The sequence below is a fragment of the Dermochelys coriacea genome, chromosome 4 (assembly GCF_009764565.3).
Source record: "Dermochelys coriacea isolate rDerCor1 chromosome 4, rDerCor1.pri.v4, whole genome shotgun sequence".
In the NCBI taxonomy this organism is placed as follows: domain Eukaryota; kingdom Metazoa; phylum Chordata; order Testudines; family Dermochelyidae; genus Dermochelys; species Dermochelys coriacea.
This window is the reverse complement of record NC_050071.1, coordinates 57,834,529-57,862,366: the sequence shown is the minus strand read 5'-3', so window position 1 is coordinate 57,862,366 and position 27,838 is coordinate 57,834,529. Positions and strand designations below refer to the sequence as shown.

Genomic DNA, 27,838 nt, shown 5'->3' with positions numbered 1-27,838 from the left:
GAGACAATAGCAGCAGAGCAGAGTTGCAGCGGAAACAGTGAATGACGACGGTTAGCGGTCCTACTGCACCGTCTTCTGAAAGCAGTATGGCATCTACACGGAAAAAAGGCACGAAACAATTGTCTGCCGTTGCTTTCATGAAGGGAGGGGCGACTGATGACATGTACCCAAAACCACCTGCTACAATGTTTTTGCCCTATCAGGCATTGGGAGCTTAACCCAGAATTCCAATGGGCGGCGGAGACTGCGGAAACTGTAGGATAGCTACCCACAGTGCACCACTCAATAAGTCGATGCTAGCCACAATAGTGAGGATGCACTCCACCAACTTAATACACTTGTGGACATACACAATTGACTGTATAAAATCGATTTCTAAAAATCAACTTCTATAATTTCGACCTAATTTCGTAGTGTAGACGTATCCTGGGATCTTTTATCTGCAATACAGACATTGCTGTAGCTATTCATGCCTTTGTCGCTTCCAGGCCTTTCACTATAATATACTTTACTGTATTTAGTCTTTGATGAGTCCCTGGAAACTTAGCTGGTACAGACCAACTTTGAGTAGGATTGGTCATTAATAGTACAGAAGACCAGTGCTTCAAACTCTACATCACCTGGTTCTGGCTACAATCCCGGTGCCAGTAATCATCTTTAAAAACCTACATGATATAAACCCCAGTTATTTTAGAGACCACCTTATGTTATGCTCTATGGCAACAGCTGAGATCAGCAAGGGCATCTCAGCTGTTGAAGCCTGAAACTCAGCTTTTTGAACATCAGAAATGGAAATTCTCTAAAGCCCCTTTCACTGACCCTTTCAAATGTCACAGCTATGGCTTGAACTAGGCATACACATTGGTAACACGGTGCATACTCACTTCTGAGCCAGCCACCATTTTTCTCCTAAACTTATGACATTGGTATCGGCAGCCAGCCAGAACCAGAGCACCAAAATCAAAAGTGCAGCTGGCAAGCTGGAACATAAAAAAACAAGCCCAGCTTGCTACCGCATCACTTCCCCCAGCAGAGATCAATTGACAATGGAACCAGCAGGAACTGCCATTGCAGAAATTCCTGCCTTGTGAGTAGTAAGGAGCCTTTACTGCTGCAACCTGACTATTTGCTGGGACAGAAACTCAGGAAGGCAGGAGTCCAGCCCAGCATATGATCTTAGCAAGGGAGCCAAGACCTCAGCATATAAGTGTGGTGAGTAAGCACAGCTTGGGAGAATCAGCTCTTCCTCCCACCCAATCTGATCCTGGTCAAAGCCTAAATTTAGTGAGATCACATTCATATTCATAGCTTTTTTTGGTCCAGTCAGCCTTGAGAGTATAGTTTTATATTTGTTTACTGTTTTGGACCATAGAGTATTTTTTTAAATGTGGATCAGGATGTTTTTAATAAATTTGGTTATTCTGATATTGGTAAGTAGCTAGGTACCACATTTATCTGCTATAGGCACTTCATTATTATTTAACATATGTAGTAGAAATGCCTAAAGGATAGTCAATTAAATTCGGGTGCAGTCCAGGGAGACTACATCCAAGCACATAAAGTTCCATACTGATTTGAACAGAAGTGTAAGCTGGTCAGGAAACGTTGTTTGCCCGGATAAGCAGTCTACATAGACTACACATCTATATTAAAGGAGAGACCAGCTGGGGAAAAAAAGTGCTGCTCCCAGATTCCTAGTCAGCTGCCAATCCTTCACTCAGTGGGACACAGTCTGGGCAGCATTAGCTCTCCAAGATTCCTGAACTCCCATAAATATCCCTAAACCTTTTCACATGATTTTGGGTTTGATATAAAAGAATCAATGTGCTTAATAATTCCTATAGTTTAGCTGTCAATGCTTACATTGAAACAAAAATAAATCTATACATTTGGCATCTATGGACGGGGGAAAGGCATTTAAAAAATTAAAATACACAAACTTATTTGAGAATTATTTTTAAATAAGGCAAAATAGGAAAAGAAAGGAAACAAGGACCCAAAACAGTGTTTTCTTAGAGAATGGAGTCATTGGGATGATTCCTCAGTGTTGGTGAGTTTAAAACACTTTTTCTGGACGAGTATGTAATACAGTCAGAAGTATGAAGCAATGACTGTGAATCCTTTCAAGGAGTATGTAGAATCTTCAATACGTGAGACACTCACTTTATACATGCCCTCATTTGCATCGTACAAGATGTTCCTCTGATTATGCAATTAATCACCATTATTAACTCATTGAGAGAGTACCAACCTCAGGTTAGACAAAACTCAACATTAAGAGTGTGAATATTTTTAAAACTTTAAATCAGATTTTTTAAAATGATTAGACTTGTTTAAAAGCCAACATTTGAATTCACAGCCATTTGTCCAGGATTAAGATCACTACAACTTATTAGTAATTTAAGTACACTGAAAGTTGGATTGTGTGTACTGGAATGCATCAATAGGATGTTCTTTGAATAACACCTGTGTATCAGCACAACAGGATTCATGATATTTGCTGTCCAACATTCAGCCTACTTTATTAAACAGTAAGAACACAGCTAGAGAATGAAAGCACACAGCTGAACTATGGAATAAGAGCTGCAATCCTCAGATTTAACTGGCCTGATTTCAGAGGTACTGAGCACTGACTAGTCCCATTAAATTTCCATGAGAGACAATACTGCTCAGCACTTCTGAAATTCAGGTCAAATGCCTACCCCTCAAAAATTGAGGGGGAAAATGCTTCTTCCATTTGGCAATACTTCCTCACAGAGGGATTCTTGCTATTTGGAATGATAGCTTGAACCTTCAAGCAGGATTCTCTCTAAATTTATTGCCCATCCAAAAGCCAGGCAGAGGAACGCTGGGTTGGATTGTTGGTCCTACCCCCATTCTATGACAGTAGGTAGAAGCAGGGGAGGGAAAACATCTGGAGAGCCATCATGAACCAGAACTGTCTTGGCCACCAAGGAGGTATTAAGACTACTGTCACCTTGTCCATCTTTATCTTTCTGAGCACAACACATGGTAGGAGGAGAATGGGGGAGAAGGCATATATCAATGGGCCTGACCATTGTGTTAGGAAGGCATCCCTTCTGACGCAGCAGCAAGCTGTTCTGAGAGCAGTAAGCTGAGCACACTTCTTGTTTGACTGAGTGCCAAAGTAGTCCCAAGATGATATTCCCCATTGACAAAATATCTGCTGGATCGCTGACACATGAGCACCAATTTGTATTCCTTGTGAAAATTCCTGCTCAGACTGTCTGCTAGGGAGTTCATTATGCCCAGGAGTAGCACTGCAGAAAGGGTGATCTATGTTGGATATACCAATTCCAGAGTCATATTGCCTCCAAACATAGTGGGTTGGACCTTGCTCCCTCCTGTTTGTTTATATAATAAACAGTGGTCATATTGTCTGACCTGAGTAGAAAGGAATTGTTTGCATGCTTGGCATAGTGATTGTAGCTCAAGGAGGTTGATGTAGCACATGGACTCTTCTGGAGTCTGGGAACTTTGAGCAACTTGGTCATCCAGGGGCCCTCCCCAGCCTAGAAGAGACTCGTCCATGATGAAGGTATACAGGAAACCCACACAAACACTGTGGCTCTTCTCCCACAAGGTAAGATATGCCCAGATGTTGGGAGAAAGTGAGACTCTCTTATCCAAGGAGTCTTTGTTTGGGATGTAGCCCTCACCCAGCCAGGTTTGGAAAGCCTGGTGAAGGGGGTCACACGTGCATGATGCCATGTGTCCTCTGAGGACCACGCAGGATTGGACTGTCATTTAACTACTGAGTCAAATTGGATTTTAAGGTCTTTCATCACAAGAACCTATCCTGTGGTAAGTAGGCCCCGGCCGCAACCGAATCCAGGACTGTTCCTATAAATGTTATAGACATTGTGGGTATTAAAATGGACTTTCCTGGGTTTACTTGTACAAGAATTGGCAAAGGGTCAAGTAGGGTAGTGAGTACTAGCTGCACTTCCTATACAATCATCCCTTAAACACAAAAAAGAAGCTTACTAAAGTGGAAGATTGGACAAATGACCAGGGAGGAGTATAAAAATATTGCTCGGGCATGGACGAGTGAAATCAGGAAGGCCAAATCATAATTGGAGTTGCAGCAAGCAAGAGATGTTAAGAATAACAAGAAGGGTTTCTTCAGGTATGTTAGCAACAAGAAGAAAATCAAGGAAAGTGTGGGCCACTTACTGAATGAGGGAGGCAACCTAGTGACAGAGGATATGGAAAAAACTAATGTACTCAATGCTTTTTTGCCTCTGTCATCACGAACAAGGTCAGCTCTCAGACTACTGCACTGGGCAGGACAGCATGGGGAGGAGGTGACCAGCCCTCTGTGGAGAAAGAAGTGGTTCAGGACTATTTAGAAAAGCTGGACGAGCACAAGTCCATGGGGCCGGATGCGCTGCATCTGAAAGTGCTAAAGGAGTTGGCGGATGTGATTGCAGAGCCATTGGCCATTATCTTTAAAAACTCATGGTGATCAGGTGAGGTCCTGGATGACTGGAAAAAGGCTAGTGTAGTGCCCATCTTTAAAAAAGGGAAGGAGGAGGATCCGGGGAACTACAGGCCAGTCAGCCTCACCTCAGTCCCTGGAAAAATCATGGAGTCAATTCTGAAGCGCTTAGAGGAGAGGAAAGTGATTAGGAACAATCAGCATTGATTCACCAAGGGTAAGTCATGCCTGACTAATCTAATTGCCTTCTATGATGAGATAACTGGCTTTGTGGACGTGTTATTCCTTGGCTTTAGCAAAGCTTTTCTCCCACAGTATTCTTGCCAGCAAGTTAAAGAAGTATGGGCTGGATGAATGGACTATAAGGTGGATAGAAAGCTGGCTAGATCATGGGGCTCAACAGGTGGTGACCAATGGCTCCATGTCTAGTTGGCAGCTGGTATCAAGCCGAGTGCCCCAAGGGTTGGTCCTGGGGCCAGTTTTGTTCATTATCTTTATTAATGAGCTGGAGGATGGCGCAGACTGCACCTTCAGCAAGTTTGCAGATGACACTAAACTGGGAGGAGTGGTAGATATGCTGGAGAGTAGGGACAGGATACAGAGGGACCTAGACAAATTAGAGGATTGGGCCAAAAGAAATCTGATGAGGTTCAAGAAGGACAAGTGCAGAGTCCTGCACTTAGGACAGAAGAATCCCATGCACCGCTACAGACTAGGGACCGAATGGATAGGCAGCAGTTCTGCAGAAAAGGTCCTAGGGGTTACAGTGAACAAGAAGCTGGATATGAGTCAACAGTGTGCCCTTGTTGCCAAGAAGGCTAACAGCATTTTGGGCAGTATAAGTAGGGGCATTGCCAGCAGATCGAGGGACATGATAATTCCCCTCTATTTGACATTGGTGAGGCCTCATCTGGAGTACTGTGTCCAGTTTTGGGCCCCACACTACAAGAAGAATATAAACAAATTGGAAAGCGGAGGGCAACAAAAATGACTGGGGGACTGGAACACATGACTTATGAGGAGAGGCTGAGGGAACTGGAATTATTTAGTCTGCGGAAGAGAAGAATGAGGGGGGGATTTGATAGCTACTTTCAACTACCTGAAAGGGGGTTCCAAAGAGGATGGATCTAGACTGTTCTCAGTGGTAGCAGATGACAGAACACGGAGTAATGGTCTCAAGTTGCAGTGGGGGAGGTTTCAGTTGGATATTAGGAAAAACTTTTTCACTATGAGGGTGGTGAAGCACTGGAATGTGTTACCTAGGGAGGTGGTGGAATCTCCTTCCTTTGAGGTTTTTAAGATCAGGCTTGACAAAGCCCTGGCTAGGATGATTTAGTTGGCGATTGGTCCTGCTTTGAGCAGGTGGTTGGACTAGATGACCTCCTGAGGTCCCTTCCAACCCTGATATTCTATGATTCAAGAGCCAGTCATCCAGGTAGGGAAATATACGGTAGCACTGCTACTACAGACTTGACCTTTGTGAAAACATTTGGAGCCATGGAAAGGCTGAAGAGGAGCTCCTTGTACTGTAATTGTTCTGAGCCCACCATAAAACGCAAGGTGCAGCGGGCAGATATCTATACGAAAATAAGCATCCTTAAATCAAGAACTGCAAACCAGTAGTCAATGTTTACGGAGAGTATTATAGAGACTAAGGTGATCATCCTGACTTGAGTGGCGGATGAAGATGTTCAACTGCCTGAGATCCAGGATCCAGCTCCCAGTCATTTTGGGTATTAGAAAGTATTTGGAGTAAAATCCCTTCCCCCGTCTCAAGGAGGTACTGGCTCTATTGCCTCTACCTAGATCAGGGCTTCTATCTCCTGCATGAGGATTCTCTTGTGAGATGGGTCTCTGAAAATGGATGGGGAAGGGTGTTTGGGGGAATGCAGACACAGGAATTCGATCATTGTATCTAGCTAAGCTGATGTCCAAAACCCATTTGTCTGAAGTTAGACATTGCCACATCAAAAGGAAATTGGCCAGGCGGCCACCAAAGAAGGTGAAGGAGACTGGATGTGCTGGGACTGGTTGACATCCCTCAAACATCCCTGCAAAATGCCTTCTTGGTAGGCAGTTGGTTTTGGAGAGGAGATGATGATGCAGCAGGCTACCTGCTATGCTGTACTCTCTGGTGCTATCTTGGTGGTTCATAAAGCCTCTGTTGATAGAACAGCTACTGGGCTGGCTGTTACCTATGTTGCGATGCCTTAGAGCATCTTCTGTGAGGTTCCAGGGTGTATATTCCCAAGGAGCTGAGTATGGCCCAGGAGTCTTTGAGTGAGTGAATGACTTGTCAGTCTTTTCACTGAAAGGGTCATTTCCACTGAAGGGAAGATCCTCCACTATTGGGGCTTCCTAAGGAAGTTAAGGCAACATCCAGAGCCAGGAGGTCTACTTCATGACCACCAAAGTCACCATGAAGTGAGGTGCCTGCATCGAGTGATGCTTAAAGGGATGACCTGGCTCCTAATATCCCTTTATCAGGGATATCCTGGAACTGGGACCTACATTCTGGTGGCAACTGACTGCAAACTCTGACAACTTACTGTAATTAATAAAGTTGTACTTCAACATAACTGCCTGGTAGTTTGCAGTAAGGAACTGTAGGCTGGCAGATGAAATGTTCTCTCTTGACATCCTTGTCCGAAGGAGTAGGTCTTGGTTGTTGTAGTCTGTTCCACTTCGTTACCACTTGTACCACCAGACAGTTCAGCTTTGGGAGGAAGAGAATAAATATTTTACCCACTTAAAGAGAACAAAATATTTCTTTTCAGCCCTCTGGGGCGTAGAGGCACAGATGGCTAGTGTCTTCAGCAAGCTCCAAAATGGCCTCAATAGGGAGCACTACTTTGGAGGGAGCTCCTGATTGAAGAAAGTCCAGGAACTTGTGTGATGGGGGTCCTGAACTCCTTCAGCAGGATGTGGAGGGTGTCAACAATCCTTCTTAGCAGCTCTTGGTATTGCAACCATCAGGTGGGGGGGGAGGGAAGCTGGCACCACTGCTTCAACTAGGAATGAAAAAGCAGGCATGTGTGGATCTGGCAGTACAGGCTGCTCCAGTGGCTCCAAATCCTCCTATTCCTTCCTCTCCAGTGGCAGTTGCGAATCTTCTGCTGGAGATGATCTTTTGTGAGAACAATGCCCCTAGTGTTCAAATTCTGGACCTCTACGGTGTACAAGAAATAAAGCAGGGGGAGTCGTCTAGATTGTTAAACAGCATGCTTATCTAGACCACACCAGTAGAAAAGTTAATTAAGAATGTGGGGGAAGAAATTTTGCAATTTGCAAGGTAAAAGGTCCTGGACCACATGAACTTAATTCAATGGTGCCAATTATGACTGCATATCCTACATGGTCTGGAAATCGTAAAGAATTGGTATATGTTAACAGTATGGGTACAACAGAGAATGGAACCTATAACAGCATTATCCCATTGTGACGATGGCAAAACAAGGAGAGGAAATAAACACAGCCTGCTGTAAACAAATCAAGCACAGACAGTTCTATGAGTAATCAGCACGAATGAACCTAACCACAAGTGAGGGAGGTTGGGCCCGACTAGTCATTAAAGAGAGAGTAAAGGAGGTGGTACTGCTAGGGGACACAGTTATGTGCTCTGAGATACCACAACTTTTTGGTGGGGCCAACACAATGCCAGGGGAACCTGAAACGGATTTTGTTGGAACCCCACCTCTCTGGCTCAGATTAGGACTATACCCTATGGCCAACTGTGCAGATGAAGGAGGATGTGACAAAGGCTGTGACAGACAACACTAAATGAGAGTCACTGGTGGCTGCTCTCTTTACAGCCATATCTCCTTTGTCCATTAACACCACTGATTTGGTACAAAGGAAAAAAGAGCAATTGGTTTCCATTGCCCAACTGACAGCCGAGCAACAGGAAATTGGGGACAGTACTGTACAGGCAGTGGAGACACCCTGATGGAGTATTCCAGAGCAGTTAAGCTTGCATCCCTTGGTTCGTACTTTGAGTCTAATATTAATGATGGTTCAAATGATTACAACTATTCTGGTCTTAGGCATGTGTTGCTCGGTAATAAACTTGCAAAGGAAGGCACAGAAAGACAGGATTATGATGCAAACAAATGCTAATGTAGGTAGGCTTGACCTCACATGAGTAATTAAACATGTGGGGGGAGGCCTCATTCTTTGGAAAATAGAATTAGGGAGGTAAATGAATCATCAGGCTGAAAAAAGGACGTTTGTGCTAAATAAGATAAGTAAATAGGTCAGTAGGCTAACAAAACAATGTCTGAGCCAGCTAAGATAAGAGGAAGAACACTCAGGGAAACAACAATGGACAGGATAAGTTAGAAATGTAGAGATGTGGTAAAGAGTTGGTTGAATATGGCCAATGAGTGAACAAAAAGCGTGCTGCACAGCCCCTGAAAAGTAAACATGTCCAAAAACATGTGATGCAGCATACAGTAAAAGCAATGAGATATGTAATGTATATAAAGAGAGAGAGTTTCGGTGCAACTTTGGAGCTATGGTGTACCCTGCATCCCCCACCCCTGCGTTTGGATCTAATCAACTCAATGTAGCACTGCTGTATGCAAAATAAAAATACCTGAGTAATGAATACCTGAGTTCTTGGAAAGCCAAGTGGAAAGCAGTCTTGGAAGGACGCCCAACACACAGTAGGGGCCCCAGGCACTTCAGTAAGGCCAGTGGATGGGATCATATTGATAGTTCAGCAGACCCCATGGTGAATACCATGGATCCATGGTTGGTAGGTAAGGGTCTTATGGAAGTGGAGGTCCCCAAAAGGCTCTGGGGACCCTGTATGAACTGACATGCTGTGGACAAATCATCAGTGGAACTGACGGCACTCATTCCTCCTCAGAGTAAGAGTTTTCAGACTCTAAGGGTGGAACCATTGGTACTGGCTGCATTCAACCAGAGGTGTAACCAAGTGAATAGCATCCCAACTGTGTTGGAGAGTCCATAGCCCTGCCAGTGCTCAAGACTGGCAAGTGACGCCTGGACATTGTTGTGATTGGACCATCAGATCCAACCAGATTGGAGACTCTGAATGTGTGTAAATAGTTAGATCCTCAATAAGGGCATACCAAGGTCTGGCAGGAGAACTGACTGGAGTTTCTGGAATTGGATCCATCGTGTAGGTGTGGATACAGTAGTCTTAGTGTTGTGCAAAACCAGTGGTGCTAAATGTCTAGGGTTTAACGGGGGGAAACCCCTGGTCCGCACTCACTAAACTACAACTATACACTAATTAACTATGACACTATTAACTAACAAAACTATTAAAACTATATATAGTATTTTTACAGGAAGTTGAGCCTAAGAAGCTAGAAACTACTAACATGGGAGGTTCTGTCCTAGACCACACGTGGTGGAAAAAGAACTGAAGAGGTGATTAGTCCACGTTGCCACGTCTGCCTACAGTTCACCCCACGAGGAGGCATGGTACACCAGCACAGACCAAGAGACATTGCTATTGAAGAATTTCCAGTACCAAACACGTGAAATGCATGTTCACCCACAATTAATACCATAGGGTCCAGCCTCAAAAAAAGAACAAAACATTTCCTATAAAAGGGCTTTACATTCAACAAAAAAATATTGAGTGCACGATACTGAGAGACAGTTGAAGACTCTATTCCCAGCTCTGCCACTGATTCACTATGTAACCTTGGCCAACTCACTGAGCATTTCTGTGCCTCGCTGGAATACTAAGACAGGAATATTACAGCCCCCCTACCTCACTGGAGGTTTGCTTAATTGATACTTGTATAGTGCTTAGAGATCACTGTATGAAAGAATATTAATATTAAGTATGATATTAAATTTGTAAAGAGATAAGAACACTGAATTATAAATGCGTTTTTCTTAAACCAAATGCTTTTTGAGTAGAAACTCTGTGTGTGCATGTGTGTTTGTCGAAGTACATATACATGCACGTTTATAGCACTTAGAAGATTTTGGGCACTACTGGAATATAAATAATAAAATAAAAATGTATCTTACTTTTTTCCTGCACATAAAGATAGCCTTCTATTGTAAATTGATTTGCTCTTTTATGTTCCTGAGGATTCCGCCTGATTTTGTTCATGAGCTCCTCCACCTCCGATCTTGTTCCTTCAAAACGATTTCTTGTCTAAATTAAAAAAAAAAGATATTTAAAATAGAAAAATACTAGGAAAGCTACGTTCTGAAGCTTTGTGAGCAGCCTGCCTTAACCCTCCAGCATGAAGACTCACACTCAAGGAGAGCAGGCATCCTGGTTCAGAAGCAGGTTGCTACAACCATCTGGAAACAGGCTATCCCTGACTGCTTCTGGTCTGTTGCTAACCAATTTGGCTTTGGAAAACTGAATGTGGGTAAAGTGGTGGCAGAGGTTTCTGGGGGTATTCATGAAGTAAATCCCGCCTTTGAGAGAGTGGGGTTTCCAAACTGTGCTGGGGCCATGGCTGGAATTCATGTGCCCATAGTTTTCTTGCCCTCCTAAAGGAGCATGTGAGTACGTAAACTAAAAAAGGTACTGCTCCATTGTTATGCAGGCCTTTGAAGACCATATCAACATGGGCTGCACTGGAAAAGTTCATAATGCCAGGGTTTTCTGCCAATTGGGAGTCTACATTCAAGGACAGGCTGGGACACTAGTCCCATGAAATGACATTGCCATAAACGGAGTTACTCTCCCCACTATTATTCTAGGGGACCCCACGTAACCGATTTTGCCTTGGTTTATGAAAGCATACCCTGATCTCAGAGGCCCCGGCAAAATAAGGTTAAATTACACTTTCAGAAGGTGCAGAATGATGGCTGAATGTGGTGTGGCAGATAGAAACCCCACTGGCACTGTCTAGAGACCCATTTGGATTTCAATGTCATCAATGCTGTTTGCATTACTATGGCTTGCTGTGCTCTTCACAATCTTTGGGAAGCAAAAGATGAGACTTTCTCCAGAATGGACACATGACAGTGACAGACTGCTGAGCCAGTACCTCAGCCACAAAACGCAGCTACCACAGCTGCAGCAGGATGCACCCAGGCAACAGAAATTAGAAATGCTCTGTGCTCTCACATCATGGACTAATGGAAGATGGAAAATAATACCTGTTATGAATGTGCTTATGCAATTCTTACAATACATTAGGTAAAGTGAGAGTGGTGGGGGTTGATTGTCATGCGCTGTACTACTGCTTAAAAGACTTGTGTGAAACAGATTCATAGATTCTAAGGCCTGAAGGGACCATTATGATAATCTAGTCTGACCTCCTGTATAGAACAGGTCATACATAGAAGTTCCCCAAAATAATTCCTAGAGCAGATCTTTTAGAAAAACATCCAATCTTGACTTTAAAATTACATCAACCATGATTCTAAGCCACTCAGGGAGCTGACATTACTAAATCGGCATAGAGAGACGCTTTACAGTGGACAGCACCACTGACCTCCATGTCTTTTGGGCTCTCAACCTCAGGGTCATTTCTGACTCTTCTTTCCATTCTCCTGCAAGGCTGTCACCAAGTATTGCCACTCCTTCCTCTAGAGCATTTTGAAAATCCAACCCAGCCTTTCAATTCCAACAGTTATAACACTAATCTCCCACTTTCATTACTGCAACCTCTCTGCATTTCCTGATACACATATTGCTGCCCTTCAGTCCATCCAAAATATTGCTACAGAGATTATTTTCCTTTCCCATTGCTCTGACCACAACACTTCCCTCTTCCAACTTCTCACTGGGTCACCTTCATCTACAATTTCAAGTTCAACTCCTCATCTTCACCTTCAAAGCCCTGTACAACTTCATCCTGGCCTATATTTCAGATCTTATTTCTTATCTTGTCCTACTTCAGTTTTTTTGCTCTACTACCAATATCAGACTCAATGCCCTTTTACTATCCTTCTCCTATTTGCACATTAGTGCCTTCTTTTATGCTGCCATTTGTGCTTTTTATATATTCTCCCAATCCCAGTAGGAAAGACCCCTCATTCAATTCCCTCCAGAAAGGGTGACTTCTTCCAGGAAGCCCACTGTCACAACCGAAAAATTCCCTCTGCAATCCAATACAAGTTGAGAATTCATGAGTGCAGAGAAAAGATGTATACAAACAAAAAGGAAATACAAGTGTGTTATCAAAGATGTTAACTTACATAACCCTATATTATCGTAACACTTTTCCGCCTTTTCTCCCCACTACTGTCTGTTGTTCTGACTCATCGATTCATGTCTATAATCAGACTGTAACCTCCTAGAAGTACTGTGTTGTAATTCCACAACCCTGGAGACCAGCAACAAAACAAGTGTCGCACAGGCAATCATAGTCTACGTTTCCTTAAACAGCTCGATACTTGAGTGCTTCAAGTACGTTATTTTCTGAAAGTATTGTTCTGAAGAAGAGAGTCTGGTTCAGAGTCTCCATGTCATTTTTTCTTTGGCCCCTTTAACGGAAATACCAACAAGTGTGACAAAAATTGTTAGGAAGCATGGCTGTCCCATTGTATGTTTTTCAGTTACCTACAGTGTAGTTCTGTAGTAATGACTTAAAGTCAATCCAGCCTGAATTCAGATGTATTCCATTGCCAAACCTCTGAGCCAGCCAACTGCACATAATTAAAATAAACTATTAATTACATTAAACTTAAACATACCTAGTGTGAACATGAGAGAATTTAAATGCAAACTATGAAAAGTTGACAGAAAATATTGTAAAGAGTATTAGAGAACACTAGGGTGACAGGGTTAGCTGTATTCTCAATTATTGCACAATGGCTGATTCAGTCACATAACTGGTTAGCCAGAAGATGGCACTATAACCCCAAAGTTTCTCTTGATTAACTCACATCACCAAGAAACGAGTTATCCAAATGTACAGTACACATTTTTTATTCCAAAAATTTGTAAATGGCTTAAATATAAAACATCTAAGCTTACATTCTGGATATTGATCTGCAGAGCCATTTTGTAGTGATTGAAGTCTTTGGCGAGTTCATAGCCCTGATGATAGAAAGTGAATATACCCTGAAAAAATGACAGCACCTGGAATATAAGCAGGAGAGCTTTCTTAGCAGGGAGAATGCCAATTGCCAGCGAAGATTGCTGTATTCTCATTTAGTCTTTACTAAGCATTTAAAGAAGCATTTAAAAGAACAAGTAAATAAAAACTATCAGATTTCTTTAATAAAAATATTCTTACTAATGTCTACTATTCACGAGAATCTGTTTAGTTAAAAATGGCTAACAACATAACTAACACCTGTGGAATCTGTCTTGCTTCCAGTCTCTTACAAATTATCTTTATTTTAAACTTGATCAAACAAGAAAGAATAGGGCTGACGATTAATCACAGTTAGCTCACACGATTAACTCAAAAAAATTAACTGTGTTTAAAAAAATTAATCGCGATTAATCAGTTTTAAATTGCACTGTTAAACAACAGAATAGCAATTGAAATTTATTAAATATTTTGGATGTTTTTCGACATTCTCAAATAATATTCATTTCAATTACAACACAGAATACAAAGTGCACAATGCTCACTTTATATTATTATTTATTACGAATATTTACACGGTAAAAATGATAAACAAAAGAAACTGTATTTTCAATTCACCTCATACAAGTACTGTAGTGCAATCTCTTTATCGTGAAAGTGCAACTTACAAAGATTTTTGTTGTTAGATAACTGCATTCAAAAACAAAACAATGTAAAACTTGAGCCTACAAGTCCACTCAGTGCTACTTCTTTTTCAGCCAATCGCTAAGAAAACAAGTTTGTTTATATTTACGGAAGAAAATGTGCCCGCTTCTTATTTACAATGTCACCAGAAAGTCAGGACAGGCATTCAGATGGCACTTTTGTAGCTGGTGTTGCATGGTATTTACATGCCAGATATGCTAAACATTTGTATGCCCATTCATGGTTCGGCCACCACTCCAGAGGACGTTTCCATACTCATGATGCTTGTTAAAAAAAAAAAAAAAGTGTTAATTAAATTTGTGACTGAACTCCTTGGGGGAGAATTGTACGTCTCCTGCTCTGTTTTACCCACATTCTGCCATATATTTCATATTATAGCAGTCTCGGATGAGGACCCAGCACATGTTGTTCGTTTTAAGAACACTTTCACTGCAGATTTGACAAAACACAAAGAAGGTCCTGGTGAGATTTCTAAAGATAGCTACAGCACTCGACCCCAGGTTTAAGAATCTAAAGTTCCTTCCAAAATCTGAGCGAGACAAATTGTGGAGCATGCTTTCAGAAGTACACAATTCTACATTTGTAAGTTCAACTTTCATGATAAAGAGATTACACTACAATATTTATGTTATGTGAATTGAAAAATAGTATTTCTTTTGTTTTTTTACAGTGTAAATCAGGGGTTCTCAAAATGGGGGTTGTGACCCCTCTGGGGGCCACGAGATTATTACATGGGGGGCTGCGAGCTGTCAGCCTCCACTCCCAAGCCCCGCTTCACCTCCAGCATTTATAATAATGTTCAATATAAAAAAAGGTGTTTTAAATTTATATGGGGGAGGGTCACACTCAGAGGCTTGCTGTGTGAAAGGGGTCACCAGTACAAAAGTTTGGGAACCACTGGTGTAAATATTTGTAATTAAAAATAAATATAAAGTGAGCACTGCACACTTTGTATTTTGTGTTATAATTGAAATCAATATATTTGAAAATGTAGAAAACATCCAAAAATATTTAAATAAATACTATTCTACTCTTGTTTAACAGTGTGATTAATTGTGAGATTAATCTTGACTGGTTTTTTTTAATTGTGTGATTAATCACAATTAATTTTTTTAATTGCTTGACAGCCCTAGTAAGAAAAGAATAGGCAACTCCCAAAGCAAAGCGAGGGTGAAAATCCCACTGAAAGACGCAGGCCTCTGTATTATGGAGAAAAGGAGCCACAGCCTGATGATATAACAATACTTTGAAGCCACATTTAAGCAAACTATTTTCAAAATAGTGGTTCACTACCCTTGCAAAAACGCAAGGCTCAGAAAATATCTACGTGGCAAAGAAGCAGATGGGAACGAGCAATCCACGCCCTCAGTGAAAATTTAAAATGAAAAAAGGAATATGATTTGCATATATTGAGTATAATAGACTCCACTGTATTCAGATACAAATCAAGCAACAATTTCCTCCCACATACAACTTACCCAGTCTTCAGAGGAAACGGTTGTTGTGAAAAGCAGCTGAAAGAACCAGTTCATCAGAGTATGCATGAAGTTTGAGAATGTAATTTGGAGAGGTACTAATTTTAATTGGGCTTTCAGGAAGATAAATGGCTTTTGTTATGGAATCAATAGATACCACAATAATAAGCGCATAAAACAAATTAAAATAAATGAATCTAACAGAACTTAGGGGACATATGCAAAAACACCTAAGGCCTTGTCTACAAACAAGCTGTGCCACCACTTCAAATATGCTTGTATAGGCAGACCAGTACAAACCCCCTACTTTGGACATAGTTTGTATCAGAGTGCTTATATCAGTATAGCTCAGTGTTTCCCAGACTTGTTCCGCTGCTTGTGCAGGAAAAGCCCCTGGCGGGCCGGGCCGGTTTGTTTACCTGCCGTGTCTGCAGGTTTGGCCAATCGCAGCTCCCAGTGGCTGCGGTTTGCTGCTCCAGGCCAATGGGAGCTGCTGGAAGCGGCGGCCAGTTCGTCCCTCTGCCTGCGCCGCTTCCAGCAGCTCCCATTGGCCTGGAGCAGCAAACCGCAGCCACTGGGAGCTGCGATTGGCCAAACCTGCAGACACGGCAGGTAAACAAACCGGCCCGGCCCGCCAGGGGCTTTTCCTGCACAAGCAGCGGAACAAGTCTGGGAACCACTGTAATAGCTTATTCATGTATGGAAAGAAGAACTTTTAACCAATACAACTGTCCACAGACGGCTTTATACTGATGTGACTGTCTCCATTTAAAAAAAAAAAAAAAATCGCACCCAAAAAGTTATACTGCTACAAAATCTAGGTGTAGACAAGACGTAAGTGATTTAGGAGCACAAGTCAAGACGACTTATTATCTTCAGTCCCAACGCATTGCTGAAAAACACCACACAGATGCACACTCTCTCAATAACTATCATAATGAGAGTGGTTATGAATGTTTCATAAATACATCTGAAATCAGAGGATACTAGCATAGCTTAAGGTTTTGTTACAAACCTAATTCAACTATCTGTGAAGGTTTGGGGAAATTTTAGAGAAAGCCCCCACAGGAACTTTGAGTAAGCCTGGTCAGCATTGTTATGGTTTAGCTTGAAACCAAGTGAAGCTCATTGGTTTTACACACTTTCAACCCTGGCCAAGTTTGGTAGTTTCAGACTAATTTCACTTTGAGATTTTGGACCAGATTCAACCTTTTAGTGAGTGGACTCAACTATAAATGAATTAAATAGGAGCTTAACCTGCAAACCCAAGCATGGAAACATGCTCTTTGGATTAGTCATGTTACATTTCAGGGGCTATGAATTCAATCAAAACAAACTGTTTGCCCAAAGACCCTGTGAACAAAAGCTGCCAAGTTTTGCACACCTCTGCCCTTAACAGGGTCTTCTGTAGAACATTTTCAGGGCTTGTCTGTACTCAAAAACTTGCATCAAAGTAACTCGATCAGTTATAGTTACACTGGCAGCTTTAAGCTAAATCAGATTGTCTCTCTCTCTATATTGGGAGTTTGCATATATGTAACGTGATAGTTTTTCATTCTACTTAAAAAGAAAAGGAGTACTTGTGGCACCTTAGAGACTAACAAATTTATTTGAGCATAAGCTTTCGTGAGCCAATGAAGTGAGCTGTAGCTCACGAAAGCTTATGCTCAAATAAATTTGTTAGTCTCTAAGGTGCCACAAGTACTCCTTTTCTTTTTGCGAATACAGACTAACACGGCTGCTACTCTGAAACCTGTCATTCTACTTAGTTACCCAGTTCCTTAGTTTTCTTAGAAAGCAGAAATCAGCACTGATCCTCTTTGTTTTTCACCCTATTACACTCCATCTCTCCCCCTTGTCAAAGCAATCAGGTGTTGCTTTCTTATATAATAAATTCTATAGTACTTACAGGTTCCACACACTCAAATTTCTTCCGTTCCTGTATCTCCTGCAGCTTGCACACATATTCAAGTGACAGCTCATAAAAGTGTTTTCTATTTTGCTCCACTTGGTAATCTGCCTACAGACAGAACAGAGCTGTTTTAGGTTTCACAGACATTATGCCGATAGTTTCAGAATGACATGTATACGGAGCTGAAGATGGTAAGTGATAAAACTCTCCTAGCGAAGGACTAGCGAAGGACTTTTTAAAGTCAGGCTTGACAAAGCCCTGGCTGGGATGATTTAGTTGGGGATTGGTCCTGCTTTGAGCAGGGGGTTGGATTAGATGACCTCCTGAGGTTCCTTCTAACCCTGATATTCTATGATCCTCTATGACTTCATTACAGTAAAAAGAAAAGGAGTTCTTGTGGCACCTTAGAGACTAACAAATTTATTTGAGCATAAGCTTTCCTGAGCTACAGCTCACTTCATCGGATGCATTCAGCAGAAAATACAGTGGGGAGATTTATATACATAGAGAACATGAAACAATGGGTGTTACCATACACACTATAATGAGAGTCATCACTTAAGGTGAGCTATTACCAACAGGAGAGCAGTGAGGGGGAAAAAATCTTTTGTAGTGAGCTGTAGCTCACGAAAGCTTATGCTCAAATAAATTTGTTAGTCTCTAAGGTGCCACAAGTACTCCTTTTCTTTTTGCAAATATAGACTAACACGGCTGCTACTCTGAAACCTTTCATTACAGTAGCTTACTTTGGATACATTAACAGCAATGCCCTTTACCATTTGCTTGATTGTGTTTTGTTTCAGAAGGTGGAGTGTTTTTGGAAACTCATGTGACATTTCATTATAATTGCAATGCAGATCACAAACATGTCAGTGCAAACATACACTGATTATTTAATATCACACAAGAGGGCCCTGCAAAGACACAGAGGTGATAAGAGGACTCATACCTAAGAGATGTGAAATGCTTCCATTCAACCCTGGGTGGAAGTGTTAACGCTGAAGATTCTCTGTCATTGTCTGTATTGCTCCTCACCCCTAAAACACTGCTGTTGCTCTGAAACCTCTGGAAGGTTTCATCTCCTCCTCTCCTGCCCATCCTGAACATGTATGAATCATGATGGCAAGTAAGATGATAATCTGGCCCCTATCTTACTTGCTTATTTGTCAAGGGTTTCTTTGATGCATTATACAGGCATCCGTACTGTGTACCACTAGCAAAAAAAGACAGTTTAAAAGGAGCCCACCCCTTATCCTGGGTATTAAACAAACCATACAGCCTGCAAAATATTGAAAATTTAATATATGTAGCCTTAGTTCTAACCCATGCAGATGTATTAATATTTTAGCTTTTATAAACTTTTAAACAATGTCATACTGATCTCATGTACTAATTACATTTTAGCTACCATTCATTCCTATACCAGCGAAAATACTGCTTCATACTGTTAGGAAATTAGTACAGGTTATTAATAAAGATACAGGTGTCCAAGCCAAGTCTTCAACTGAAGAGGAACTGAACAATGGCTAACATTCCACTTATTAAAATAAATTTGAGGAAAGGACAGTGTCATTTCAATTGTTAAACGATCATTACTGAAGTCCTCCTCTGTGAAATGGCATCAACTGCCTTCCAGGAATTCCATAAAAGCCTCAGACCCCCAAAAAGTGCAAACTCCATAGAAAGAGGAAAAAAGGGTAGGGAAGGGAAAAGAAAGGGAAAACCCAGACTTACCATAACCTCCAACTCAAAAGACTATCAAAACATGTTTCTGGTGCAACATTAACTACTGTGCTGTGAAGTGACCATAAGTCAAAAATAACTTCAGAATCTTTTGTATTTAAATAAAAATCAATCCTCTATTGTTCTGTGCCAATAGTTTGTGAATGAAGACACACATATTGAATGATCACATTTTAAAAAAGAACCACACACTGAAGTCATCTGCATATTTGCAACATTAAGGAAAAAGGTTTAAAAATAAGTGGGTTAGTACCTAGAAATCTTATTTATGCATGGAATACAATTTATGTACGGTTTGTAAAGTTAGTCATGCCTATAATGCATTGTATGCAATACACAGCCATTTAGAATCACAGGATGTAGATATGGAAAGATCCTCTTAAGTGATTGTGATGGGGTTTACTATCTATGTCCCATGAGGCACCTGCCCCTTAGGACTAAGGTTACCCAGGTGGAGCCAAGGTCTAGCTCTCTACTTTTTTTTAAGTGTTAAAGGCCCCACGTTATCACAGACACCTAGTCCATCCCCTTGTCAATGAAGGATTATATTCCCTAAACTTTCTGAGGTATGAACTGTGACTTTGTTAGGGTACTGTATGTTGTTTGTACATCAGAGGTGCTGTACAAACAATACCTGCATCATGCCTTATAGTTTCAGGAACAATCCTACATTGACTGAGGCAGCAGCCCTCCCCCAGTAATATAGCTTCCACCACAACATAGCACATTTTCTTGGTTTTGTCAAGTTCACTTTTAAACTATCTCATTTAAATACATACTATGTACGTATAAAGGAAAGGACACAGAAAGCCAAGTGTATGGCTAATTTAGTAGCCAACTCCATCAATTTTATGAATATACGTTTCCTAAGCTTGTGCAAAAGTTTTTTCCATTTAAAGTCCTATAGGCATTAAATAAAAGCATGCTTTGGCTGTTAAAATTTTTAGAATTCTGTTTTCTAACATTTCTAAAAACAGGAATGAGAAGTTATATCTAACTGACAAGTTTTAAATAATATTTTTAATTGATAATACAACAATTCCTTCTAAGTGAACTTTGTATTTGAAAATTCAGTAAAGAAAACTAAATACATCTACTTTTACTTTCTCTATACTTTGAACAAGTGGTGCTGATACTGTTACTAGACCTCTGTTCAAAACGGCTCTGAGGCTGCTCTCTCTGGACTATTCTGCAGTTCCACTCAGGTGGTATCTCATCTCTGTTTTAGATGTTTACAAGTTTCCTGACCTTGAGATATGTCCCATTATAGGCCTATAAAAAGGTGGAAAATAACACTTTCGTTTTTCTGAACCAAGTTTTCTATGATATCTGATCAATTTGGTAAGAACAATTTCTACCCATGATCCTACAAACATTTATGCACATGCTTAAAGTTAAGCACATGAGTAGTTCCAATTGACTTCAATCAGACTACTCACCAGTTCAAAATTAAGTACATGGAGACTTGCAAAACCAGGGCCTAACTTTCTGAGTAACACAACATGCAGAGTCAATATGCTGATAAAACGTAAGTACATGCTGGGTGCTCAAATTATTAGGTAACTGGCTAATTGTGAAAATGATTTATATGAAGGAGGTAGATGGGAACATTTTGTTCAAAAAACCTTACATTTGGGGGACTTTTAAGTGCTGCTAAATATATGTAAAGCGTGTAGAAGCTAAACAGAAAATTAAGAATTCTGGGAGATTTTCCTAATGTAAGGTAACCCTTCTGTCTACAGAGGCTCGAACAAACTTCCTTTGCTCATTTTCTCATACCTTACTTAATGGTCCTTGAGAAATAGCAACTGATAAAATCTATCATGGACCACTGAGGGGACAGAAGGAATGCCAACAAAAACAGAAGTTTGTTAGTCTTGAGCTATAAAGACATCACCAATCTTTCCTCCTCTTATGTAGCATCACTGGATAAGGAAGTGCTCCAAGTTTTAAAAAATATCAGCATGCAAGCTCTTGCATTTAGCATTCCATTCCATTATATCCATTGTCAGCTGTCAACCCAATCTACATATTACTGTGTAAACATGTATGCAGTGAAACCTTACTATAAATGCAGGTGTGTCCACACAATGTTCATGCTTTACTACTCCTTCAACTGTCTGTAAAAGTAACAAAGTTCAGTAGTGTTGTGTATATGTACTAAAAATATGCACACTTAATCCGAAAGACATCAAACAATCGCAATGTTCAAATTATACTGATTTCTTGAAGAAAACCAAATTTCCTTGGTTGACAGCAATTTTGCCTTCAACAGCCTAAGTGCTCTTTTTGTACTTTCCTTTTTGAATTGAGTACTTAAATATATTAATGAAAGACCTTCATTTTCAGCAACATTACTGAAGAAATAGTAGCAGCAGTACCTCTAGTAGATGTGGCTCTTTCTTCCTAGCTGATAAATTTAAATGCTTCTCTAAAAAGCTGTAGTTTTTCTCTGTCTCTTTATCAAACTTCTTCTTTTCCTCCTGCAAGTAAAAAGCAATAAATTCAATATCATTCAATTAAATATGAAAATACAAGAACAATGTGTCTGTTCGCTTGTTAAAACTGTAGGTGAGAGGTGTAGCACAGCAGCAGTAAGGGAGTAAAAAACAAAATGCCCCTACCCCCTCCCAATAAATGAGAACAAGCAACACTTTAAATCATTTTTTTTAATCCTATCTGAGGGCCTAAACTGAATAAAGGCCAGTTGCACTGTAATGACAGAAACTCTGTCATGCTAACAAATGCCTGAGCTTTTCCAGTGTAAAAACAAAACAAAACAAAAAAAATCTACAACTATGTTTAGTGTTGCCAACTCTTGAGATATTATTGTGAATCTCATGAAGCTTGCCATTTTTTTAAAAAGCCCCTGCTCTTTGCTTCATGATTACATGAGAATCGCATCTTTAATTTTTAAAAAAGGTGTATGTTTCTAGCCCGCATGGTGGTAAAACTTAAAAATATGATCCAAGTATATCTAAAGGTTCAGAAATGAGAAAATAAAATTAAATTAATTATTTTTTTAAAAATTCCGTATTTTAAAAGCAATCTAATTTGTTTGGCTTCATTCATGATTTTTGATCACTGGGTTTGGCAATACTGAGTGTTATTAGGGTATAGGGAGTTGTAAAAGGCCAACTGCAAAGTTTATGACAATCTTGAGCTAAAGCCTGGATCTCTGTGCTGAATTCCTCCATCATGCTGTGGGGCATTCAAGAAAGAAGTGGCCTTCTTTTCACCTTAGTTACTAGTGTTATATCAGTAATGGCTTGTCCACTGGAAAACTTATTTGTTGGAGTACTAGTGTAGGGTAATTTGGGGTTGTCTGTACATCTTTTATTCCGTATGTTCCCTCAGCCATACACAGGCACACATGCACGAAGCAACACAAGAACAAAGCATTGTATTATTAAACCTTTGTTGTCAGGATCTGACCAACAGTCTTACTAGTTATTGTAATAATTGTTTATAAGGTTTCATGGAATTCTGTTACATGTCTAGTATCAGAGATTTCTGTCCCAGAATGGTGCACTTTTAGTTATTTTCAGCAAACTCAAAACCCAGAACTATAGATTGATTAGTGGGACTCTTTAGGATAGAAATGTATGTTTATGTCAAAATTGCTATACGCTTTGTTTAAAGCAGAGACATACTCTAAAAAATTACTCTAAAATGCTATCATGAGGATTCATATTTTATTTTCTCTCGATGATTTCCCAACCAAATCCGCTCAGATTATAAGGGAAGTGTTTTTTCCCCTCCTAGTTACTAGCTCAGCAAACTCAAATTGGGCTGAATTAAAGTTAAGTTGTGCAACTGAAACTTATTTAACAATCTTGTTATGCATGTGCCAGAACAGAATCCATTTGACTCTCTAACACCATTGCAGAGTCAATGCATCTAATACGAGTAAAAGCACTAAATTGCTTAATTTAGACAAAGTAAGCAAATAGGACTCCATATGTACACCCAAAGGAGATCAATTGAGTCTCAAGAGGAAATGCACCTTTAGATTTGGGACTATACACACACACACACCCATCCCTTCTCCCTTTCATCTCTAATCTCATTAAACATGTTGTCTACAATCACTGCTGGAATTCCTCTCCAACTTCATCCTAGACCAATCCAGCTTCTGCCCTTGTATTCCACTGAAACCACTCTTACCAAAGTTTCTAATGACCCCTTCTTAGCCAAAGCTCAGAACTAATAGTCAATTTTCATCCTCCTTGACTGTCAGTCACTTTCAACACAGTGGACAATGCTCTTCTTTCTGAAATCATGTCTTCCCTTGGCACCTGTAATTCTGTCCTGTCCCAGTCCTCTGAGCTCTCTCATTCTTTCAGCATGTCCTTTGGAGAAGCCTCCTCATTCCCCCCCTTCAACTTTCTGTGGGGGTTCCACCAAGCTCTCAGTCCTTGGTCCCCTTCTCTTCTCCCTCTACACCTGACCTCTGGGAAATGTCATCCGTAAACACAAATTCAACAACCATCTCTACGCTGATGACTCTCAGATCTCTCTCTCTACCCCAGGCCTGTGTCCTCCAGCCCAAACTAAAATCTCAGCCTGTCTCTCTGACATCTCCTCATGGATGTCTAGGCACCAGCTGAAGTTAAACCACAGCTAAAACAACTTCTAATCCCCACTACACCTCTCTCCCACCAAAGCCCTGCCAGCACTGTGAACACAAGCACGATCCTGCCTGTTGCTCTGGTCTGTAACTTAGGCATCTCTTTTGACTCAGACCTGTCTCTAAGTCCTCATGTCTAGGGTATGTCTAAACCTTGCTGCTTCTTTCTGAAAAACTTCTCTAAGATGCGGACTATCCTATCAGCTAGAACTCTGGTCCAAGCTCTCATCAGCTCCTGTCTAGATTACGGCACATCCTTCTCTCTTGCCTTGACAAACACAGTCTAACCTTGCTCATATCAATTCAGAATGTTGACCCTATCACCCTGTCTTTGCATTCCTCCACTGGCTCTCCTTTCCCTATCACATCAAACATAAGCTACTTGTCTTCTTTTTCATGACCTTTCAGGGTCTATCCCCTCTCCATCTCTCATTTGCTATTGAAATGTTGACTCTTGCCTTCCATCAGCCCATGATGTCAGCCTCTGTAGCCCACTTGTTAAATTTTTTCACATTTGTGCTTTCTCCTATACTGCCCCTCATGCTTGGGAGGATCTCCCCTTAAAAACCTGCAAAACACACAGAAAAAGATAAAAATACTTTTATAAAGTATATTTGAAAGTCTCTTCATAAAATCTTAGTCCCTTTGTTCACAAAAAAGCAGTCAGTTAATTCAATCTATGCCCCGTTGCACCTTACAAAACTACTTCCTACAGTCCCCACTAAAGTCTGATCTCATTAGCTCATTTGTATTTCCTGGGAGGGGAAGCGGGGAACTAAGAAGCATCCAATGACATTTTAAAATCATGCACTAACTTGAGGAATCTGCAAATTCAATATTAAACAACCCGTGAAGTCCTTGATGCCACTGGTCATGCCCACCATTTCATTTTCTATTAAATCGACTGACCTTTTTGGAATGTTTAAGGCAGTGCAATATCCTGACTACCTTCAATGCCTTTATAGGTCTTTTTCCTAATATACAACCTAATCCAAAGCCTACTTAAGTATTTCCATTGACTTCAGTGGGCTGTGGCTCAGGTATATACAGCCAATATTTCTTTTTCCTGAATCTCAGAAATGGGTGCAACCAGGAGCAATTTAACTATTAGATTTGTGTGCACAAATACCATCTACACATGCAAATCAAAACTTTCAGTATTTTGGATGCTGCATTTACAAAAGTGACAGCCTAAGTATTAGTTATTTTAGATTTGTTGTAAATATGACTCTATAGGTCTAACGTAGCAGAAACAATTTCAGAACAATCCTTCCCTTTCATCATTTCTATTTTTCTTGATTCAGTTAATTATAGAGCAAAGTCAATACTAGGGCAACTGGCAATCAGAACAATTTTTGTGCTGTCTTGTTATAGGAGTAGTAAAAATTAAAATTTAATAATATTGTATTGGGATCAAATTCTAAAAATGATGACAGGTTCTTTACCACAAGATGCTAATTGAATTCAAATTTCCTACCACCCTATATTATTTTGAAAACAATCTATTACAGGGTTCTCAAACTGTGGGTCGTGACTCCAAAGTGGATCGTGACCCCATTTTAATGGGGTCACCAATGCTGCTGTTGGCCCTGGGCCCCAGCAAGTCTGAAGCCCAAGCCACACCACCTGGGGGCTGAAGCCCAAGCCCCATTGCCCAGGGCTAAGGTTACATGCCCCCAGCGCAGGGTAGAAGCCCTTGGCTTCAGCTTTGCCCCTCCTCCTGCCCAGGGTCTCAGGCAGCGGGGCTCGGGCGGGCTCAGTCTTAGGTCCCCCCCTCCTGGGGTCATGTAGTAATTTTTATTGTCAGAAGGGGGTCACGGTGCAATGAAGTTTGAGAACCACTCATCTATTATAATAAAGACATATCGGTTATGATCTACTCACTGAAGTACTCACTACGTTTTCTCTTACAGTCTTTCTGCTTTGTTCTTAATGACACCAGATGATATTCTGTTCCCTGAGCTGAATGACTTTGAGGAAACCTTCATCTTATTTGAAAAGGAACCCTTTTAATCTGTTTAGGACCTGTCCGCAAGCAAGGTTTTACAAAATGTAATATTAATAAAAAACTTAGGTTAGACCTAAAATGTAGGTTTCCTATCTCATGGGGTTCCTTAAGCTTACCACTATTCTAGACATCGTCCCTTTAATTAAACTCATCTAAAATTAAAGATGATGATGATGATGTGTTTCAGACCCTTTACCAGAGTCAAGCCCAAACATGTAATTAAATTCTAAAGAGAGGAAGAAGCCAAAACCAAAGTGATAAATTACTGAAGTGAAACAATATAATAAATGGTTTCAGCATCATTATAGACTATGTGAGATTAGCACATGGGAGGCCTGGGAGGTGGAGGGGGAACAGGAAGAGGATAAAGATGTCATTATGTTTACATATTATATTCCAGTGAGTGCTTAAGAATTTGTGCTTTGCCACAAAGATACTTCCTTCCCCATATGCACAACCCCACTGTACTCTGTTTAAATTCAGGTTGTTGTTGGGGTTTTTTTTAACTGTGATGCTCCTTTTCAAGGGGTTAATTCAGTGAGGGCTCAGAATTGGACCTGATCTATCCAATCCAGACTCATTTTTCCATAGGAGTAAAACTGTTTAATATTAAGCAGCAGTAATTTAAGGTGAACTAAACATTCAGTGTTTGCTTTTTGTAGTGAACATGTGTATTTTTCCTACAGCAAATATATTTACTGTTCTAGATTCAGATGTAATAGTTCTAACTGTATTGTACATGAAGACGTTGATACTATGCAATGTTATCTTTCCAATACCATAGCTAATGTTTCAGTGCTTCCATTATACTGGATATTTTTTAAAAATTCCTGAAAAGTATTCTTCAGATCTCCATAAAACTGCTTTAAGCTTAAAATTTAGCACTATTCAGTACTTAACATAGAAGATGTTTTGTTCTAAATACATTTAAAATTCTACAGCAAGAGGCCAAATCCTAAAGTTCCTCCAGTTTTAATTTTGTCCTTACACAGGTAAAACTATTTAAAGTCAATGTGAGGTTTGCCTAAATAAGGACTGCACAAAAATGGAGTAAAAGCTTAAAACTTGGCCCAAGGTAATCTATGTTGCTATTATGCTTGTGGAGAAATTACCCTTTTGATAATGTTAGGAGACCAGGATTCAATTCCCTTGAAGAAAGCCTTTTTGTGTTTATAGATACAGTATATATTTTTATCATGACCCTGAATTTATACAGAGCTTTTCATCCAAAAAAAATCCTGAAGCATTTCTCAAATCTTGTGTACTGAAGGCATATATACTGGGATCCTTTTGGCCACAACTGAAGTGCAGCCACTTCCAGGATGAAACATGTTCTTTGTTTAACAGCGCACAGTATACTGTAGAGGTTGAGACAGGAAGTGAGGAATGATGTATCCAAATGAAATTGTATTGAGAAATTCAGGGGGCAGAATGCAGTTACCCAGTTGACAGGACAGAAGGGTGAAACACTGGTGAAAAGTGCCAGGAGATTTTTAATGATTTTTAATTCATAAATGATCACGAGCTCTCAGCTAAAAGACAGCAATACCCTTTGGCAGCCAGGGGCTAACTATGGGACCACTAACTTGTTGTTGTTGTTTTTTTGCCTTAGAAGAGGCCCAATTACTGAGACAACTTTTAAAATATGCTAGACAAAAACCCTGCTAAACTTGTGAGCTCTGACAAAAGTCTCATGGCCCCAGAAGATTAAGTGAAGGCAGAATTGATGTTCTGTTTTAATTGTTTACGATTCAAGATAGAACATTTTCCCCTCATGTACCGTGAAGAGGTATTCTTATTCTGAGTTTAAAGTGAATCAGGAAGCAACATTTAGAGACTCAATACAAGAGAAAAAGCTCTTCACTCTGGTGCTGCACAGAGTGGAATTTTACCTTCCTGATGGAAAAATT

The 27,838-nt window shown here is 40.4% G+C and overlaps 1 protein-coding gene across 6 annotated transcripts in view; it reads right to left on the bottom strand.

Moving 5' to 3' along the window:
* ARHGAP10 (Rho GTPase activating protein 10) overlaps positions 1-27,838 on the bottom strand; it is a 250,366-nt gene that overhangs the window by 129,665 nt on the left and 92,863 nt on the right. For all 6 annotated transcript variants that reach the window (XR_005292731.2, XR_006280737.1, XR_006280736.1 and 3 more), the window contains 4 exons: positions 21,672-21,773; positions 17,545-17,655; positions 13,395-13,499; positions 10,478-10,607 (listed from right to left, as the gene is read on the bottom strand). Coding sequence is in view for 3 of the 6 variants with exons in the window: in XM_038400392.2 (XP_038256320.1) it covers positions 10,478-10,607; positions 13,395-13,499; positions 17,545-17,655; positions 21,672-21,773 (448 nt within the window). In the remaining 3 variants the exon portion in view is untranslated. The remainder of the gene's footprint in view (positions 1-10,477; positions 10,608-13,394; positions 13,500-17,544; positions 17,656-21,671; positions 21,774-27,838) is intronic.